This window comes from Urocampus carinirostris, chromosome 7 (genome assembly GCF_059441175.1).
Source record: "Urocampus carinirostris isolate Australia breed hairy pipefish chromosome 7, RoL_Ucar_1.0, whole genome shotgun sequence".
Taxonomy (NCBI): Eukaryota; Metazoa; Chordata; class Actinopteri; order Syngnathiformes; family Syngnathidae; genus Urocampus; species Urocampus carinirostris.
This window is the reverse complement of record NC_142355.1, coordinates 21,534,998-21,555,569: the sequence shown is the minus strand read 5'-3', so window position 1 is coordinate 21,555,569 and position 20,572 is coordinate 21,534,998. Positions and strand designations below refer to the sequence as shown.

At 38.2% G+C, this 20,572-nt stretch overlaps 1 protein-coding gene across 1 annotated transcript in view; it reads left to right on the top strand.

Annotated features, from left to right (window-relative positions):
- smad6b (SMAD family member 6b) overlaps positions 1-20,572 on the top strand; it is a 48,193-nt gene that overhangs the window by 5,254 nt on the left and 22,367 nt on the right. Inside the window, exons 3-4 of the mRNA XM_088340141.1 lie at positions 8,287-8,343; positions 9,712-9,789. Of these exons, the coding sequence (XP_088196267.1) occupies positions 8,287-8,343; positions 9,712-9,789 (135 nt within the window). The remainder of the gene's footprint in view (positions 1-8,286; positions 8,344-9,711; positions 9,790-20,572) is intronic.

The following is a 20,572-nucleotide window of genomic DNA, read 5'->3' as shown; positions in this document are numbered from 1 at the left end:
AGTTTTAGATAATTCTGTATTCAGTCCTGTGACCTTTGCATGACCTTGAAAACAACCTTAGACAAAAGCATTTGTCAGAGTTTGTACGCCTTAACACAAGCCCTCACAATGATGCCTTGTGTTTTTGCCAAAGTAGTTCCCGTTTCCGCTACCTCCGCTCTCTAACGTCCGCCGCGTGACTTTGAGACAAGTCTTTTGTATGTTGTCGTTCACGTCGATTCCATCGCTTAGGCATAATTGCCATAATAATCGTAAACTGAGAGAACCCGGGGCCATTGTGCTGGTGTCGTGGGGCTCCCTGACTTATCGAACGCATTAAACTTCAGGCAGCGGGCGAGCACAGTCTGGCCGACCCCCCCAAAAGACAGCAGGCCACTTGACCCCGGCGCCGCCATGGCAACGCAAAGGATCACGCTCAAAGATGCGTTGGGCTGTATTTCTGTCTCCGTTCCTGGCACAAGTGGCGGATTTTCCATAACATCCTGGTTTACATGCCAGGTGGCTGCTTTGGGCTCTTCAAAGACACGCGTGCTGTGCCGTTCGAGGCGCAAAAAACACGATGTTGAGTCTTTTTGCCTTGTAGGGCTTCACTTGCTAAGTTTTTGGAAGATGATGGGCCTATGTGGGAAAGGTTAAGATCATTTTGACAGATGGAAAGAATGGATAAAGGTTGTTTGACTAAAAGAGTTTGTGAGCAGAGGTGGTGGGAAATAGAATGAGAGGAAGGCCTAAATATGATTGGATGGATTGGGTCAAACGTGCTTTGGATGTGAGGTCGGTTAATTAAATGGATGCAAGAGTGTGTGATCGGGATAGATGTGAATCGCAGAAGGATAGTTAAGAATGACTAAAATCGACGCATGTGATGGAGAGGGGGTAAACCAGTGTATGCTGTCGGGCCTCTTTGCTGATAAAGGGTTGCATGGCGCACTCTTTGCTGTGCTGAAAGCTTTATGTTCGGTGTCAGGTTGGGGAAAGTGAAGGGAAATGCAATTTTGGTGAATGAGAGTGTCTTGACTCTAACCACCTCCACTAGGGAGATATAGCTTCGCTTTATAGGTAGATCGTTTGTTTTTTTGTGACTACATTATCATAGTGAGATGCTTTAACCTTAAGAAAACAGGGCCCTCTTCTGGGGAGTTTTGTTATGGTTGTTGTCTGCTGACCATTATTTACTTTTTAATTCCTCAATCGATGTGAGTGCCTAGGAGGTACAAGGGTTAAACTTACCTCAAGATGACGTCATTACCGACTGAGAGTATACAACTCTAACAAAATAACAACAAGAGATATACAAATAAAAACAGAATACAGAATTGCTGTTGAATAAATAGTCTTTGTTTTCATAATACAAAAGTACAATAACATTTGAGGGCTTCTTTCAGAGTAAGAAAGCAATTCAGAGAGCGGCCGGCTAGCTTCACACTAGGGTCAGGTAACCTCGACTCCAGCAGAGGCAATAGATATGCCGTTGGTGAGCTACAGGCTTGTCAGGGGTGGCTTGTGAGAGTTGTTAGCCTGGCAGCCTCGCTTTTGCTTTTTCTCCCGATGCCGCCTCGATTCCCGGACACGATAACAGTCCACGGAGCACCCGCAGGTGATCACCATTTCTTTGCGCTCTTCTGACCTTACTCAGAGTTCGACTTAATTGATGAATTTCTTTTCAATGAAACAAGCTTCTAAAGCTATTAACTGTCACGTTGTTCTGTCGTTTGTTTGCCCCGGATTGGCCGGCGTCATTGAAACCCGAATTGTGACTGCCCGGCGTCATTAAAACCCGAATTGTGACGATCGTGGTTGCCCAAACACTCCATCACTCAAATAACAAAGGGGAAAACAAACACAAACATGAAACTATATAGATCCTTTAAAAAAAGCGCAGTGTCTTACGATTACACCATATGGATTCGATTTCCGTTGATCGTCGACACGGTGGAAAACACTCGCCTGTAAGGTGGATTTCACGTTGCACATGTGAGGAGCCGGGCTTGTAGTAGACATAGCTCACATGCGCTCATGCATGGCCCAATAGCGACGGTATTTCTTTCATGCTATTCAAAGCCTGAGCCTTTTATTTTTCTGAATCAAGATCTTAATCACTGGCTTGGAGGTTGTTTAGGAACGTTTAAGTCAGGTAGATCGAGTTCAGAGAACGGTGGGACAACACGGCCCAAGAATAAAATTGCGATTTGATCAGTTTGGATCACATTATTAGAGTTGAATAGATTATCGGGCGGGCTGATTAGCAGCATTGATATTCGTGAATTTGATGGATATCGGTATCAGTTTTTTATTCATTCGACTGGTCGATAAATATATTAAAAACTGTGTTAAGGGAAAAGGCGAGAGCTTTGCTTTGAAGCAGAGTTACTGTATTACTCGCTCCTCTCCTCCTTCTCGCTTCATTCGACTCATTCAAAGTCATATTGGTTGTATTGACATTTTTATTTATGTATTTATCGTAAAAGGAAATGAGGGAGTTATTTTTGAGTTTTTATGTACCTTTTTAGGACTTGCTACTAAATTTATTTCCTGCACTGTTTTGGTTTAAGTGAACGATTAGTCATCTTAGTTATGCTAAAATTTTAATTTTTCTGTAAAACGTTTTCTGGGAGCTATTCAAGTCTTTATATACTTTCATACGAGTTGTGGCTAAGCCTAATTGTTTTCCGCAGTGTTAGTTTTTGGTTTAAGTGAAAGATTAGTCATGTAAGCTAGTGTTTAAATTCTAGTTTATTTACTGTAAAATGTTTCAGAAAGCTATTAGAAGTTGTTTTTGAATTTCTAAAAAAATGTTCTTCGTTACTTTTGCATTATTAGGAATTCCTTAGGCCCTTTTTTAAGCTTTTACAGCAAAAGAATGAAAACTTTGTCCATCCCTAATAATTATCTAGCTACGTTTGGGACTAAAGACACCTCAAGAATGGGACATCGACGGTGTCATTTGAGAAAGACATATTTCCATTTTTTTATAGTTTCTAAAACATTTTGGAAGTGTTTACAATGTAAGAAATGCATTGTAATCAAAAATAAAAAGTCAAAAAATAAAAATACGTCTCTTTCAATCTAGATTTTAAGGTAAATTAAATTGCTTTTAATTTATTTCTATTTGAAGAAAGATTAGGTTGGTTAAAAATGCCTGCTTTGGCCTTAAGGGGGATTTATGTACTAGTAATAGTTTATTGTACAATCAATGTTCTATATAAACCTTTAAATTGTATTTTTGTGTCTGAATTGGGCTATACAAATACATTTCAGATCTTGATTTATTTTAACACATCATAAACTAAGAATCGTTGTGCGTTTGATTTTATTGTAAGTTCATTCTCCCTGTACGTTTTATTGTAGTTATGTTAGAAAATTTCTATAATTTTAGTTCTTTAAAGTGATTTTAGCCTGCTTTTGCTAAAATATGAAATTTAGGCTACTGATGGTGACTGAAAAATACTGTCTTTTGTCATCTGATTTGGATGTTCCGAGTATTTGTATATCAAGGAAATTTGTCTTTTGTGCTTTCTTAATCTGATCATATTTAAATATTTTTGTTAGCTTTTCATTATCTTTAATTACGTTCACTAGACTATATGCGTCATTTAAAATGTTTATAATATTCAATCAGTCCCGCCCTTGGCTTGCAATCTTTTTTTTACTTTTTATTTTAGATCTGACTTTGACGCTCCTTGTTTGGATTTTCATTATTTTTGTTATCAGTTAACATTAAAAATATAACTCTTCAACATTCTGACAAGAGTAAGTAGATTTAACTCAATTTTTAACACAAGTTAACGGTGCAAAAACGGCTAGCCATAGTTTATGACTAATTTGCTTAAATCCCATGATTAACTAGGCAATATCGTTTGAGAATTAGCAACGGCTTTCAATAATTTTATGAAATCTGAAGATTCGATTTAGCATATTTTCCAATTGCTACATTTTTAAACGCTCAATCTATTTATTTAGGTCAATGCAATTAATTGTACTTGATGAATCTAATTGATAATGTTAATTTCCTGGCGCTCACTCAGGGATAGAAATGCTCAGGAAACTTTCTTTTGAAGGGACAGTGTGTAGTATTTGACCACTAGATGTTGCTGTAATGTGAAGTGCAACCAAAAACAAATACTAAAAAACACAAGAATGTAAACGACGGAGACTCTAAGTGACCAAACCACATAAATTTTCTTTTAATATTTCTGCCAAGCCTTTCAAAAGAATTTTGGTTTTGAAGGTCCCTGAATCAGCGAGATGGCGGAGAGTTATGTCAGCTCCCTCAAGGTGAGCTTCCTGTTAGGTAAAATGCAAATTTCTCGAGTATTAAAAACAACTCAGGTTTATAGGATAGTTCATGTATTTTTTTTCTTTTTAATCAAATCTATATGTTTTTTTCTAATGAATTGATTTGTTTTTTACCACAAGGAGGCACTAAATGCACAGTGTCCTTTTATATCAAAAAGGGGTTTTATTTTCTTAAAACCTCATAAAAGGGCACTTGGAGCGAACACCAAACACATTCCTTTTATTTGGCGGGCCATTGTAGATTTCACACAAGCTCCGTTTCAAGTTGCGCCTTTAAAAGCCCCTTTGTCCTGAGAGGTCCCCCCGTGCCATTTAGGTGGAGGAGCGGCCATGATATAAAGTTTGCATAGCACTGGCGCCAGACTGACTCCGACTCTAAGTGACTGTGTTCAAATCCCAGCAATTACTGCCGCCACTCTTAAAGGACGTGGCGCTATTATGCTTTACTTTTTTTCCCCCTTTAGCACTTTTCCTCTCTGTCCTCCTTGGGTAAAGAACTCTCTTTATTTCTCCTCTTTTGAAAAGATAAAACCACCCTGCAAGGAATAAGCGCCTGTTTACTTTAAATTTACGAGCTACCGTTAGCATATTAGCGCCTCAAATGTTCCGGATTAAAACGGAATTTGACTTTTTAGGCTTAAAACTGACTACATACATTTACTCTAATGCTTGCTATATTTGTATTGCGCTCTCAGATAATATTATTTTATCCATGCAGTATTCTATAATCTGCTATTGGGAGCTTGCTAACAAATATAATGAAGTTTGAGTGAACATAATTAAGATAAACCAAATATCACCAAATGATACAATTACGATTTAAACTTGATGAAATGTGATATATCACAGTAATTTGTTACTGTTAGTTATTATTTTTCACAACAATGATGTCATCTGCTAATGACTATAGTTCTTAAAAACAGATGCAGTCAAAACATACTTAAAATTCAACCCTACTAAAACAGTTAGCATCAGTCAGTGTCACAACTGCACAAAATGTAGGGTTCGTACAGGTGCTTGAAATCCTTGAAAACGCTTGAATATTAATGTTGTATTTTCAAGGTTTGAAAAGTGCTTTAAATTTAGAGCGGCAGTAGCTCAGGAGGTAGAGCGCTCGTCTTGGGATCAAGGGATCCCAGTTCGAATCCCGGCTCGTCCGTGTTACATGTCGAAGTGTCCTTGGGTAAGACACTGAACCCCTAATACCCCCGAAGGGTTAGCGCCTTACATGGCTGCAAGGCCGCTATTGGGAAATGTGGAGCACATTGTTAAGCGCTTTGGGAAGTCATTGACTTGAAAAGAGCTATATAAATGCAGATCATTTCATTTAGGTGAAGTGCCTGTAAATGCTTGAAATTGTTGCCATGTGCAGCTTAACTCAATGGAACACATATTAAATGAAAGGGAAAAAACGAGTCTCCTTTAAAAACATGCAGACACACCTGCTCTGGTGAATTCACTTTGCCATTGCAATTCTTCTTCCTTGGTGACTAACGGCAGCTGGCATTAGTTTGCACGGCATTGTCGTATTAAGTATCATTGCTCCGTACGCATTCCGTCTAAGAGGACAGGTGAAGAGACCAATATGTTGGGTACCTGGGCAGGATTTATAGGGGGGCCAGTTGGGCACAGCCCACCTAGGAGTGAGTTGATGAGTCTTAAAAAGGCATTGAATTCATTATTCTAGAAATAAGGCCTCCGTTTGCATTTAAATGTCTTAAATTCAATTTTCGAAAGTCTTAAAAATATGAACATAAGATTTTGTTTTGTTTGAACTTTTTTAATAATTCACCAATTTACTTTTGTGGAAACATTGTGTTACCGCAATAACTGAATCGTCAAAATGGTGATGGAGTTTTATTCCTGCCTTTCAGAGCAGACTTATGTCCAGGTATAGCCTCAGTACACGTAGCAACTTTGGACAGAGATGTTTTCTTGGGACCATGGAAAAGATTACATTTAATGAGTCGTGGCTGTCCGACGAACGTTTTTCGCCATGGCTAAAATGTGCCAGGTCAATGTACTATGCGAAAGAAATCTTTGTTTTTTTTTTGTGTTTTGTTTGTTTCAATTGTGTTTTTATGAACTTGGCCCTAAATTCTATTTCAAAAGGTATTAAAAAAGTCTTTAAAAGTCTTAAATTTATCTTGCCTTGACCTGTAGGAACCCTGCAACAGACGTGTGATGACAGACAGGCAAAGACAGATAAATATGACAATAGGTAGAAGAACACGATAGGGAGGTAGGTATAGGTAGATTATTAAAAATGATTAAAAAGCTTAAAAAATTTAATAAAAGATAAATTAAAAAATCTACTTAACCTCAAATGGAAGAAAGCCAGTGTCCTAGTTAACTCGGTCCCAAGTCTGGAGAAATGGAGAGGGTAAAAACTGCCAGCATTGGGGGTACCCCCTTAATATTTCTTAGTGCCCATCCTAGTGGGTAAACATAGATCCGGGCCTACTAGGTACTGGATAATTTGACTTTTAGAGTACTTAAAAAGTGATTGAATTTGGCCAGAACAAAGGTGTACTAACCCTACATTGGATTTCTTTCACTTGATGTAATGATTTTTGTAATATGAAATGGTGGCGGCGATATTTTGTTAGTTTACATAGTGCAATATTTCGATATTTTGTTATTGTTACATCACTACATACTGAAGGCTGACTGATATTAAGGCTTCGGTGCCGATATCGATTCCAGTATTTGGTTTAATGTGTTCGGACGTCTCATAAATGATCAGATGAATAAAAACAGATTTTAGTTTATATTGAATTCATTTACGTTTGGTCTTTAGTCCTTTAAGTCTATGACTTGCAGGCATAACATACTACACTTGGATACTATGTGCGGTATAAGAGTCATTTCAATATTTTTTATATTTAAGAAAAAAGGTGATGCCGACTCCTTTTATGGCAGTTTTTCATCTTGGTAGGCTTAGCTTACTTTGCTCGACAGTATTTGTAGCTTCAATACTCTCCTTGTTTACTTACCTTAGCGTCTTTCGTCGTTGATTAGATAGGGATGGTTAGTCTAGATTCACCACATATTTGCAAAGAGGCGCTAATGCAGCTCGCGCAGCCGGCAAAGTGAGTAGCATTATCAACTAGCGCTGCTGATATGACTGCTAGCGTTAGCATCTACATTCATGAAGAATTACATAAGATTAGCATTAGAGTATGTTAGAAATCTTTTATGCTATAAGGCACACAGGGTATAATTTAGCACATTTTATTGGTAAAAATAAATTAATTCATGAAAAAGACCATATTTGTTTAAATGGTAAGTGAAATACCATCAGACAAATGTATATTGTTTGTACATACTCGTAGTTCAAGACATTTGTAATTATTTTACATAACATGAGGTTGATTTTGAGGGAGCTGACATGATAGTCTGACATCTTGCTACCCAAAGACCCATAAACCTTTTGACAATTAAACGAGAAATAAAATGGCACAGTTTTGGTCACTTTGAGTATCTGTAGTTTGTGTACTTCTTTGTGCTATGTAGCACTTGTTTTCGGTCACACTACATAATACAGTGAAATCTAGTGGTTAAATATTACACATAATCCCTTTAATGTAGTCCTTTAAAAAATCTGGGTCAAAAGGGTGAATCATACTTTGTTTTATTGTTATCTGAAATGATTCTTTTTTTAATAATTGTTGTATGTTATTATTATGGAATAATTATTAACAATACTGAGGATAAGCCGTGCAGCTAATGAGATGAGATGAATATAGTTTGTTGTGGAATGGGGGGCTGAAGGTCCTCGTTAAATTTATTCCACTTATTGATGTATTAAAAAAAATCACAAAAATAACTTTATAAGCAGTTCTTGTAAATTATACATTCGCTAATGTCAGTGATTTAAAACAGTGAATTCTCCAGTGAAGTGAACTCCTCTATGTTCTCAAAAAAACCATGAAAATTTGTTTTTCTACGCTAATTTCATATTTTAATGGGATGTTTTTCTCATTGCAGAGTCTCCCCCACCTCCATATTCAAGGCTCTCCCCTAATGAAGAACACAAGCCACTGGGTAAGTGACACGAATACCATGTTTCTCTAAATTCGTAGCTTATTTATTCATGTATAATGCACATTTTTGTATGACCTGAGATTTTTTGAATTAAAATTAGGTTTATTTTTTTTTTCACTTTTCCTCTGCTCATACTAAGAATTATAAGTCACAAACATTGTTGAATACATTGGTGTCAAGAACCAGAAATGGATCAGGACCCAAATGCGTGACGTTTCTCACACAAGCCTTTTATTTTACGGGAAATGGGGAGTCATGCACGTTAGGCAGCAGTCTGGCGTGAAATGATTGGAAGCCAGAGGCCGACGAGATCGATACCAATTGCCCGAGTAGATATCAGAAAGATGGGTTCGATACTGGACAGGACGGGACAGACAGGCTTGATAATGAAACAGGATAGCGAAATAAAACAAGACCAACTCGACGGGAACGAAAACTGGAGAGAATAATAAACGGGACAAAAATAGACAGGAACGAAACTGGAAACCGATATTAAACAGGACAAAAACAAACGGGAACAATACCGGACAGGAAATGAGTCAAAACCCACGTCTTGCGGGGAAGAGGTTCGTTGGCGTACTGACAAAAAAAGAATGAGAGCACTGAGCTTAAATAGACGGAAAGCCAATCTGTCAAAGAGCCGCAACTGGCGCCACATGGGCGGGGCCAATTGGGCGCCATGGCAACGGTGACAATTAGGCCATGATTAAATGGGTTTTGACCACATAAACGATACAAACATAACATTTACAATGTATTTTTTAATATCCTTCAATGTCTGATTCGTCATCAGATACACCCAAGAGTTGTTTGCTGTGCTTTTTTTGCGTTTATTCCTATCTTTCAGGTTGACTTTGTGCTTTCTCCATTCTCTAAAATTCCACTCTGATAACATGCACAAAAATAGTCATGATGAAATAAAATCAACATCCTTTTCGTATGTCACCTATATCGCTGGTGGTGTAGTGGTCAAGATTCAGTGCTCTTACCGCTGCGACCCCGGTTATACTCGGATAAATACGGTAAAAATGGGACAAAACCCAAATGTTCTTGCCTTGCTTCTCAGAATCTTGTGAAATATCCATCCATTTCCACAAGAAGAACCCAGAGGCACGTTTAAGGCCTTTGGGCTGGCGAGGCCAACTGAGCGTCCTGGAAGCACTTGCGGGGGAGATGTCATCAGTTAAAGCCTGTTAGTGAGCCTGCCCTGTTATCTATTATGGGATGAAACTAATAGTCTTTAGTGGACGGGGAACATGATATTGACACTAGCAGTGATGAATAGGAGCAGGAGAAGGCCTGTAGCAACATTGCAGGGAGGCTGATGCACCTAATGAGGAGGCTAATACCTCTTTCCTTCCCCTGCAGACCTGTCAGACTCCACATTGTCTTACACTGAAACGGAGGCTGCCGGCTCACCCAACGTCACGCTGGGGGAATTTTCAGGTGGGTGCGCCTCTCCAAATAAGCAGATTGTTTGGGAAAGATGTGGTGAGGGATGCAGGAGAATCTTATCTTGATTTCAGTATGGAATTTGGAGGTGATGAGATGGTATTGTGGTATTTGTGGTAGTCTATTATCAGCGATGGAATCTTTTTTTCAAACAAGATGCTTGCTAGCTAGCCAACATCCGTTTTGGATTCATTTTAGGTCATGTAACACAAAACTGAGTGCAATTTTAGTGTTAAAACTAGTGGATGGCAGTTGGAGGTAAGATTTGTGGCCTGAACCTATAATGTCAATCATTAAGTCAGGCCGGCCAGGTCTCTCTCGCTGTTTTTTGTTCTTTTTTTGCCCTTTATTCCCCTTTGTGGAGGGTCCTCACAGCATGCACTTACTTTTACTCAATTAATTATTTAGATAAATAAAATGCTTGTACACATGTATGCCATCATAAGACGGTGGTGTCCAAACAATGGCTTTTGGGCCATTGGATGGCCTCCAAGTGTGTTGTTCAGCGGTCTACAGCATACAGTATAATAAAAACGATAATTGCTCATATGAAATGTGTTAAATGCAAAGCACATTTGAAGAGTTTATAAAATTTTAAAAGGATAAATCAATGACTTTGAGAACAGGAGATGATTGTACAAAAACTTCACAATGCCAAATTCCAAATCATCCAACTTCCAACATTAAAAAAAAATAAAACCAGTTAAAAAAGTAACTACTGTCACCCCTCGTTTATTACAGTTAATGGGGACCACAACCCTGCACGATATACGAAAATCTGACCAGTCGCCCCCACACTTATTTCTAACATGCGCTTTGTGGGCCTGCGCTCGCACCAATAGTCGACCTGGGCTCTCTAAACCTGCTCTCTGGGCCCGATTTATAGTAATAGTCAACTGGGGATAATGGATCACGGCCTAAACCAGGGGTGTCAAACAGGCGGCCCGGGGGCCGGATAAGGCTCGCTAAGGGAATGAATCCGGCCTGCGAGACAACGCTGAGGGAAGCGCAAGAGAAAAACGAGCTGCAGGTTGAAATATATCCACTTGACGTTGCCAAAGCCAGGTGCCTCCGAAAAACGCTGTATTTGTATTTCTCTCTCTCTCTTTTTTTTTCTCTCTCTCCCTTTCTCACTCTCTTTCTTTCTTCCTCCCTTTTTCTCTCACCCTTTATCTCTCTCTTTCACGCTCTCTGTCTCTCTTTTTCTCTTTCTTTGTTCGTCTTTGTCTCTTTCTCTCTCTGTGCCTTTTTACCTTCTTTTGCTCCCTCTTCCTTTTTTCTTTTTCTCTCTCTTCTCTCTTTCTCTCTCTTTTGCTTTCCCTTCTCTCTTTCTCCCCTTCCCTTGTCTCTCTTTCAATTTCTTTTTGGATTTATTTCTTTCTCTCCCTTTACTCTCTCTCTCTCTTTCTCCGTTTCTCTCTTTCTTTGTTCCACCCTCTCCCGTTTTCTCTCCCTCTCTTTCTCTTATTTTTTTCTCTCTCTTTTTTTCTTTCTCTCTAATCTACTAGTCCGGCCCCCGAGAGAATGTTTGTTCTATTTTGTGGCCCTTGAGTTAAAATGAGTTTGACACTCCTGGCCCAAACATTGCCGTTCATTTTAGGCGGGTCACAAAGGCAAGCTTCAGACGAAAACTCCTCCAAAAATATGTCGCTATGTTGGCCTCTGCCCTCAGCAAAAGTCGACCACAACTGTGTATTTCATTTTTGGCGGGCCAAAACGGCACACAAAACGTGCTTTCCGTCGGTCGCCTCTCATAGCAATATAGGATTGGGGACAACACCCTGGCCGCTCGAATGCTTTTCACTTTTTGGTAAACAAAACTACAAAATATATGCCGCCAGGCCCGACAAAAACGCGCTTGCAGCAGCAGTATTTCGTCAGTGATAAAGGATCTGCGAAAAAAGGGAGTCACCAGGCCCAACTGCTAGTCCCTGCTTGCAGCAGCATGCGTTTGGGGATAATAGATTACAGGGGCACGAGTGCAGTTATTTTTTTCGTGAGAAAAAAAGCCACCAGAACCGACAAAACTGTGCTCACAAATTGAAACAACAACAAATAATTCAGTTTTCTTTTTTACATAAGCGCGGTTTCTTCAGTTTGCCCTCTATTTGTGTTGGGGGTAAAAGATAGCACTGACTTTACCCTAAGTACGCTGGCCCAATGGGTATCTATCTGTATTATATGCCAGATACATCCTGCCGTGAAACATGTTTTTCCTTACAATTAACGGTGTTTTTGTTAACACGTTCAGTTCCTTGCACGGCATTAGAAGTCAAATCTTTTTTTTTTATATTCTTAGTGAATATGTTTTTCTAATTTAAGTGCTTACCACTTGTTTGTTTGCATTAATTCACATCCTATTTTTTCTGAGTGCTAACCTGTCCGTCTGTACTGTATTTAGCACAGCAGTTGAGCCTGTCTAAATGAATGCACAAACTGACCAGGTTTCATTTTGGCCTCGTTTTTTATTCCTCCTTATTAAAAGCTACTAAGAGGGCGAGTGGCCCAGATAAAGGTTCCATTGTGAGTAGCGGTTCCGTGCGGGCCTCCCCCACCCTCTGTTTTCCTTTTAGAAATATTTGAGTGGGATAAAAACGCGTAATGAGATCCGGGCTCATTCAAAAAACACATTGGCGCACACCTATTGCTTTTTGCGGGGTAGTGTGAGTACGTACTTAGGAATTCTCGTGAGGTTTTACTTAGGTTGCGGCTTACCTGGCGGCATCGTGCTCAAAAGTCCGCAACTGCCTTTCTCTAAAGGTAGAAGGTAGGGCTGCAACTAATGACTATTTTAATAGTTAACTAGTCACTCGTTAATAAAGAGATTAGTCGAATAATCAACTAAGTATTCATTTCATCTTAAATTTAGCATGATCTCATCGCATACAATGTTTCACAAGGTTGATCTTAATGAAAATAAAGACTATGATATCATATTCTATAATCAAAACTACATATTTTTCTGACTATATGGCGGATTCGTTCCAAAATCAAATGAAAACCCCCTATCTTAAACAGCTTAGGCACAGTGCTCGGTCAGTACCGACGTAAATCCATAAATAAACCTTTTGTCTGTTTATAAGGGACAGGCATTAAATAATATAATTAAGTCAACTCTTTTCATTCCTGTAAACCAAGAACAGACCCACAAGCAGCAGTAGAACAGTAAATAGAACAAATATGTGTGTTTTGTGAAGTACATTCAGTGGTCGAATGCAAAGTGTAACAAAAGAATTAACGATTCTCAACAGTTTGAAATCAAACCGTTTTAAAAACGTTTGTCGTTTATAGCAGTTGAACAACTGCCGTTTGTCCTCTGAACCACATACATTTAATTTCAAATACGTTTGTCAGGTACAGTCTGGCATAACTCTTAAGCTCACTTTTCTAGTGAAATCTACGCATACAAATTGTATAGTGCACCTCATCAAAACAGTATTGGCTTGAATGTTACTCCGCTCATACTGAGGCGAGTCAAACTACGTTTTGTAAAACTATCTTTAAATGTTGGTGCATCACCGAGGTACTGCATGATACACAAGGTCTGCTTTGCAAACTTTGCAATTAGTCTTTTTGTCGGCCATTTTTCAGGCAAAAATGCTCCCAAACTTTCAAATTTTTTGGTACATGTACTTGATCTTGACGCCATCATTTCTGTATGTTACTGCTGGAGACAGGTGCTATTGCACATGAGCGACTCTCAGCAGAGATTCTAATTGTGTAAGGTGCTTCATTTTTTTCAAAATATGTGTCTGGCGACAATGGTCAATGATGGAAGTTATTGTTGGCCATTTCGATTATTGATTTTGTCAAGGACATGGACTATTCGCTGAAGCCCTAGTAAACGGCTGTCACCACCCAGTGCGGCCCGGCGGGACGACGCTCCCTGAGTCAACAAATAAGGGGCTTGTCAGAGCGTGCACCGCATTTCCTGGGAGACTGTGGTGAGCGGGGACTTTGTAGATGTGCGAGGCATCGGTTTCTTCTTACGGTGTCGCTGCCAGTTCGGACTGAGCTTGGGTGAGAGGCCGACCAGTGGGTCGGAAGGTGCTGTTTTTTTCAGTGTGAAGTCTGGATCCTGATGTCTTTTGTTTTGAGATGATGGATAAACTCGAGGTTGTTTTTGAACCTACAGACATTCAATGTTCCCACACACAAAATAAGTTAGCCACATTCAACGTTTGTCCAAGTCAACCAAAAACAACTTAATTGAAACCAATTGCAGATTTTTTAGGACATCGCAGTTGGAACACAAAGTGCAGCAATGCTTGTCTAGGCCAGGGCTGTGCAAACTATGGCACAATTTAGGCTTTTTAAGTTGGCCCAATAAAAAAATCAGTGAAAAATGTGATCAACTACCATAATGGTTAAAAAGTGCTACTAATTAAAATGCATTTTGGTGCCAGTCTTGTCCTTAATTTCCTTACCTGTGTACTGAGCTCTAGTCTAACGTGCAAATACCTGACTTCATTTTTCTTTACATGATACTTCTATCATGTATGCATTTACTGAACAATCAATTAATCAATCAATCTATAAATTGATCAAAAACAAATTTTCTTCCGGGCCTAGCCCATTGGCCAACTTTTTTCAACCAATCGGACCCCGACTCAAAAACTTTGTCCAATCCTGTCGCAGACAGTCGGTGTAGCATTCCTGTAAGATTTGCATAAAATCTCAATCCAAGGCGAACCCAAAGCAAATTCAATGCCGTTTCCCAGCAGTTTTGAGTGAGCTATCCCGATTTCATAGTTTTTCGGGTATCTTGTTTCAGACTGATTGTGATGTTTCTGTGATGAGTATATCTTTAATCTCAAAAGTTGATATGTTGAATGATGTGTTCCAGTGACATTGTAAAGACACAAATTTGTTAATCGGAACGTTAAGGGGATAAGAAAAAGATTTGTTTAAGTGACTGTATAACAGTAAGCAAAACTGCTTAAATATTTGCCCTATTGGAAGAAAATGTTCCTTCTTTTAAGTGTAATTTTTCTGATTTTAACAATACTTGTATATTAGTTATTGTAAAACACAAACTGTCCCTAAAATGGTCAAAATGAAACTATATAAAAAATGTATAATATTGCAAAAAAGCAAGTCATGTTTTTTTTTTTACTTTTAAAAATTACCTTTTACTTAGCCAAGAAAGAATCAGTCATTTATTAGATCAAAATAATCAATTGCCCTCTAAAATAATTTTGTTCATTCCTAGTCATTTTTAACTCATAATCAAACTCGGCGGTATACTGAAAATACTTTGTAATACTTTGAAAAATTGTCTGCTCATGGTACATTTTTTTCTGTTTATAATTATTCTACAATAAGGGCAAAAGGAATGCGAGTGACTTTTAGTACTTACCATTTGGCAAATAAGTCAAATATTAATCGCCAATGAAAACCTCACTATACGAGAAACATTTGGTGCCTACACAATCAAATTCACATAGAAGGAGCTGTAAGATATTACACTTTAAAAAAATTATATAATTTAGACCTTCTTGCCATGAGCACACTTAAAAGTAGAAAAAGGTGCTGTCTGTGCTGTTTCCTACACAGCTCAACTTAGATAACCTGCAGGCCTGTCATGCATATTGTCAAGTCATCGTACATTTAGCACGGTGCTGACCCGGAAATCGCACTCCATGTGATCTGCCCTGCAGCTCCGCTCACGAGCATGCTTGCTTGCCAGAAACCCTACAGAAGAACACGTAAACACGTGTGGGTGGGGTGTAACAAGTGGAATTATCAAACCAGGATTATGGACCACGGCCACTTAAATGATTGATGCACATTTGTGAGTTTATGGTTCAGTAGATACACAATAGGTAGAGAAGAGATCATTGCATTTCATCTAGCAAGGAGAAATTGAGAGGACCCAAACCTCAGATAAGAAATTCCTACCTGTTCTAAAAGCCCTCCCTTGAGCCCGCTAATTTTATTAAATATCTGCGGTTACAAAAGCCAATCCACCCTAAACTGTGTGGAAATAATAATAGTCACAATGATGTAAACAGTCCTTAATAGTCAAAACAATGAATCAACTTATCACGCATTTTCAGTGTAAGACAAATGCACCAAAAACATTTATTTGGTCTATTCTGAATGAACACAAGAAGGATCGAGCGGCTACTGAACTGAGAATCAGTATTGATGCAGATACTAGCATCTTTTTACGAATAGCAAGGGTAGCCTAAACCAGTATCAGTTGCCTTTTTGTGGTCATTCACAATCAGTAACTTGATAATAAAGAAATAGTAAATTTCTATTAAACAAATCCAATATAATAGAAAGAAATTTATTTCTATTATATTGGATTTGTTTAATTTATTAATTCTATTTCTTTAAAGATATCACTCATTTAGTTTCAGAAGGAAGGCAATTGTATGTAATGAGTATACCAGTATGTGGTATCAGTATCAATGTTTACTAAAGATTTTTCTATCATCTGAAAAAAAATACTTTTTTTTATTACTATTTTCTGCTGAATGATTTATTCACCGCTAGCTATTTTCATGAAGCAAGTGCACAAGTATAATGTGTAATATAATATAAAATAGAATAATCTAGACTAATATTAATCAGAGATTATATAATTTAATTATGCTCCAAGTCTCACAGTATGCTTTATCATAACATACAGAAACAAACAAAAAGATCAATAGGAAAAACAATAAATTTATTTTTCCAGGTCAGGTATTGAAAAAATACAGTTTTGATTCGTCCCATTTATGCTAACAGTGCTTTATTCTGTCATAACCTGAAATGCAAGATACAAAAAATTGCTTCCATTTTTTGGCATTATTTTCCCAAGTTTGAAGGCCCATCAAACCTAACTCACCTAACCTAAAAAAATGGAAATAAGATGAAAATACATCTGTGGCACTGGATAAATTTATAGGAAACACACATTATCACATGGCTTTTATCAATAGGCTTGCTTTGCTATATTTAACCAATCTGTCTTCATAGCCATCTGGGCCATTCTCAGTGATTTATTTAAACACGGCTGTGTCACAATGTGGGAGAAAAGACAGCCCGCACCAGACACTCTGTTTACGTCAGGTTGGCTTGGTGTGTGCACGTGTAGTATGCAATGCGTGTACTTGCGTGCGTGTTTTTGTGTGCATTTTCGCTGCCCTCCCTATGTGCCCACACACCTGTTTCCTCAGTGGCTGGAACGGTCGTGTGCACATCAGAAGGAAAAGCTTTGAAGCAATCCTCATTGCTTCCTGTATGAGTGTCCGAGGGCCGCCGGCTGCAGATGCGTTGCCTTTATTATGACACTCTAATTCAGGGAGAACTCGATTTTTGCCGGCTGAAGGATGGACTGGATGGTGAAGGAGCTTGTGGTTGATTTGGAAACCTTTTTTTGGTCTTGGAGTTTTTGTCATCTTAAGTAACAAACACTTCTAGATTTTTTGTTTATATACAATGGTACCTCTACTTACGAATGTAATTGGTTTTAACAGTGACGTTGTATAATGAAACTGTTGTAGATGGAAACATGTTTTCCCATTGTAATTAACTAAAACAGGATGAATACGTTCCAAACTCATCAAATGCAATCAACCCCCATGAACTCAATTGCAACTACCCCTTAGGTACACTAATGTTCAGTCCATGTTCATAAATATACCTCAAAGTATAAATAAAACAAGAATTAAGACTAAAGAAATGCAAAGGATAAAGTTACTGTACAGTACAAAGCTTTATCAGCCAAGCAGAGTTAAAAAACAATAACAACAGCCAAATCTAAATAGTCAAGTAAATGCCACGCTTTCCCACTCGAGACACATAAAATAGCGATCCAGAGATTGTTGATTCTGTCTATATCTCAGAATGTTTTAAAAATGTTCCATACAGTTTTCTTCGAACATTTCTATTGACTGTACGCTCTTCTGGAAGAGAATATAAACATGTTCAACTCTTTCACAATGTCTAAGAAATTGACCAAAGTAGTTATTGATTTTAGTGTTGTAAATTGGTCGTCTCCTAATGGCCACTTTTAGAAATGCCTAAACCTACCCTTAGAAAAATGTGTAAAATACAATGTTTTTCATGAAGGTCATTAAATTTGATACCAGGTAAGGCTTCACGTTACTTTCTCACCTGTTTTCCAGCTAAGATGCCCGTGCTCCACTCATTTGGAGGCATTTAACTGCAAAAAAATAAAAAAATAAATAAAATAAAACATCAGGAGAGAATAAAAAAACTTATTTTTCTCTGTGTTCCAAATCCGATTACTTAATGTTAGTAGCACTTGATTATTTCAGTTTGGTACAAATCTTCAGAGTCTTTCCTTTTAGAGGAGACCAAAACCATTCATATTCTCCAACTGGTTCAAGAAAAGCATTCAATTTACTTTGGATACATCTTGGATTGGGATTTTAGGTGAATTGTACAGGAATGTAAATGGTTAACGTCCCTTTTTAAAATCCCTAGAATATTAATTGATTGACAATGAGTTATCCTCATTAAAATAAGACTGATAATTGTTGTGGTAATCTAGTAATCTTTTCTTTTATTATTTAAAACTGTGACCGACAATTGTCCCCATTTTTCATTATGCAATGATATGAGATGGTTTGTAATAAAATGATTTTTAAAAAGTATGATCAATACAATTATTGACTAGGTAATTTAAAAGATTGAATAATTGATTAGTAGAACTATCGTTAATAACAGTTATTATCTCAATCATCTACGTGTACCCAAACTCTGACAGCCAGTCAGGAGGTCTTTGATTAAGGCGCAACCCCCAAAGATATTTTTGATAAGTATATAATATATATCTGTGCACACACACACACCCACAGTAAATTACTTTTCAATGGCCCAAATTAAATCAGAGACGATTTTACGCTAAAGTGCCGATATAGCTTTGCAGCGATAGCATGCATTATTTACGATCAGCAAATGACGCAATCCCCGCTTTAGACGTCTGCTGTAATAAAGTGGCTCCAGTCTGCCGACATTCTTCTGTCATCGCAGGTTGTGTGCCCGATCAAGCCGAGGAATTTGTCAGCGTAACACTGTGCTCACACTGACGCGGCGCTTTGACTACAGGGGCTCCCTTGCCTTCACGGGGTTTTCACATGACATACAAAGTGACCCGTGTCGCTGTCCTTTTTGTCACCTTTCTTTCCCTTTTCCTGAGAAAGTCGGAAAAATGGACAAGAGAAGCGGAAAAACGTTGTGTTCATTTGGTGGCCCCTTGCCTCTAATGCGGGCATCGTCAAGGGCGTCTGTCGTGAAAAGTTCCCACACAGTAATCATTTTGCTTTCAGCAAAACATACCTGGCTTTTTATCTTTGCAAAGACTGAAACTGCATGGGAAAAGATAAGAATACATTCTCTTTGATTGACTGTTTATTATCCATTGCGGTTTATTTAATTGTATTTTTTTGAATTATCACAACAACTATAAGTCTAATGCAATGACCTTAGCGGGAACCATTTTGACTCAAAGACCCTTAAAAGCAAAATATTGTGATTTTATTTTGGGAAAGAGCCACACCATATATTTTGAGACAAAATTCAACTAAAGCGTTTAACTCGCTCTGCTGACAAAATCTTATTCTTCTGCACATTTTATTTCACTGTGTGACATTAAATGATTTGATACAATTCATAAAATAAGAATAATGCCAGAGCCTGTGTCCCAAATGTCAACAAATGTACTACTTTAAACTCTTTCCCGCAATAACTTAAGGTTGTTGAGGCTTATTTTGACCTTCATTTTTTCAAAAATAATGGTTTCAAAACAAGGGGCAAGCAGTTATTTTGTAAAAATGTCAGGACAGGAGGTACTGCTCCACCCATCCCTACCGCTCACCCAATCAAATTGCTCTGGGTGCTCCTCTGGTGTTTTGGGGTATTTACAGTTTGTTATATGGATTTTCATCATAGGGTGTCTCAACAGTGAACATGGATTATTAAATGATAACATATAAAAGATTTCTTAGCAATGTACAGCCTAAATGAGTTTTTAGGTGTGACACCTTGACTGTAAACTGTAGGTAAAAATGGTATTCATACTGGTCACTACCACCATGCTCTTCAGCAATGGTTGGCTTTGCATGTGCTACTGTAAGGCTCACTCGCTCAAGTGAGAATTGACATGGAGTAAACTTGCATGGAATCAATTTGGTCTCGAGCTGTATGTACTCATAAAAAGACCCATATATGGCTTGCATGCCATAGTTTCCCAACCCCTGCCCTAGCGGAAAGAGTCATGGACCTGTGATATTCTAAAGATCAAGCTTTTGTCTACTCTATGGCGTTTTACATATGACTTGCGTACACTTGCTGCTTACAACGAGGCACTGCAAAGCCTCCATTTATATGCAATCAGAATGGAAGAAGCCTAGACAAAGCTAGCAAATGATGTAACAGATCATTTTACAGTAACAGTGTGTATTATTTGACCACTAGATGTCGCTGTATTGTGTCGTGCAACAGTAAAAAATCACAAGGAAGAATGCAAACTGCGGCTCATTTTTTTGCTCCGCCTTTCACTGGGTTTTGGGTTTCCCAGGTACCCGTGACAGCAAGATGGTGGACAATTACCATATTTTATGGACTAAAGCGCACATATACACCCCAAATTGGCCAGAAATTTGAAAGTGAGCCTTTTAATCTGGACCCGTATACACCAGAAAGTGCAGTGGATATAATTGGAAATGCATTGTTACAAATAATTGATTCTGCAGACGGTATCTGTTCTGCCTCTGAGAAAAATAAAAGGTGATCTATGTGCCATATTGTGGTTAACATC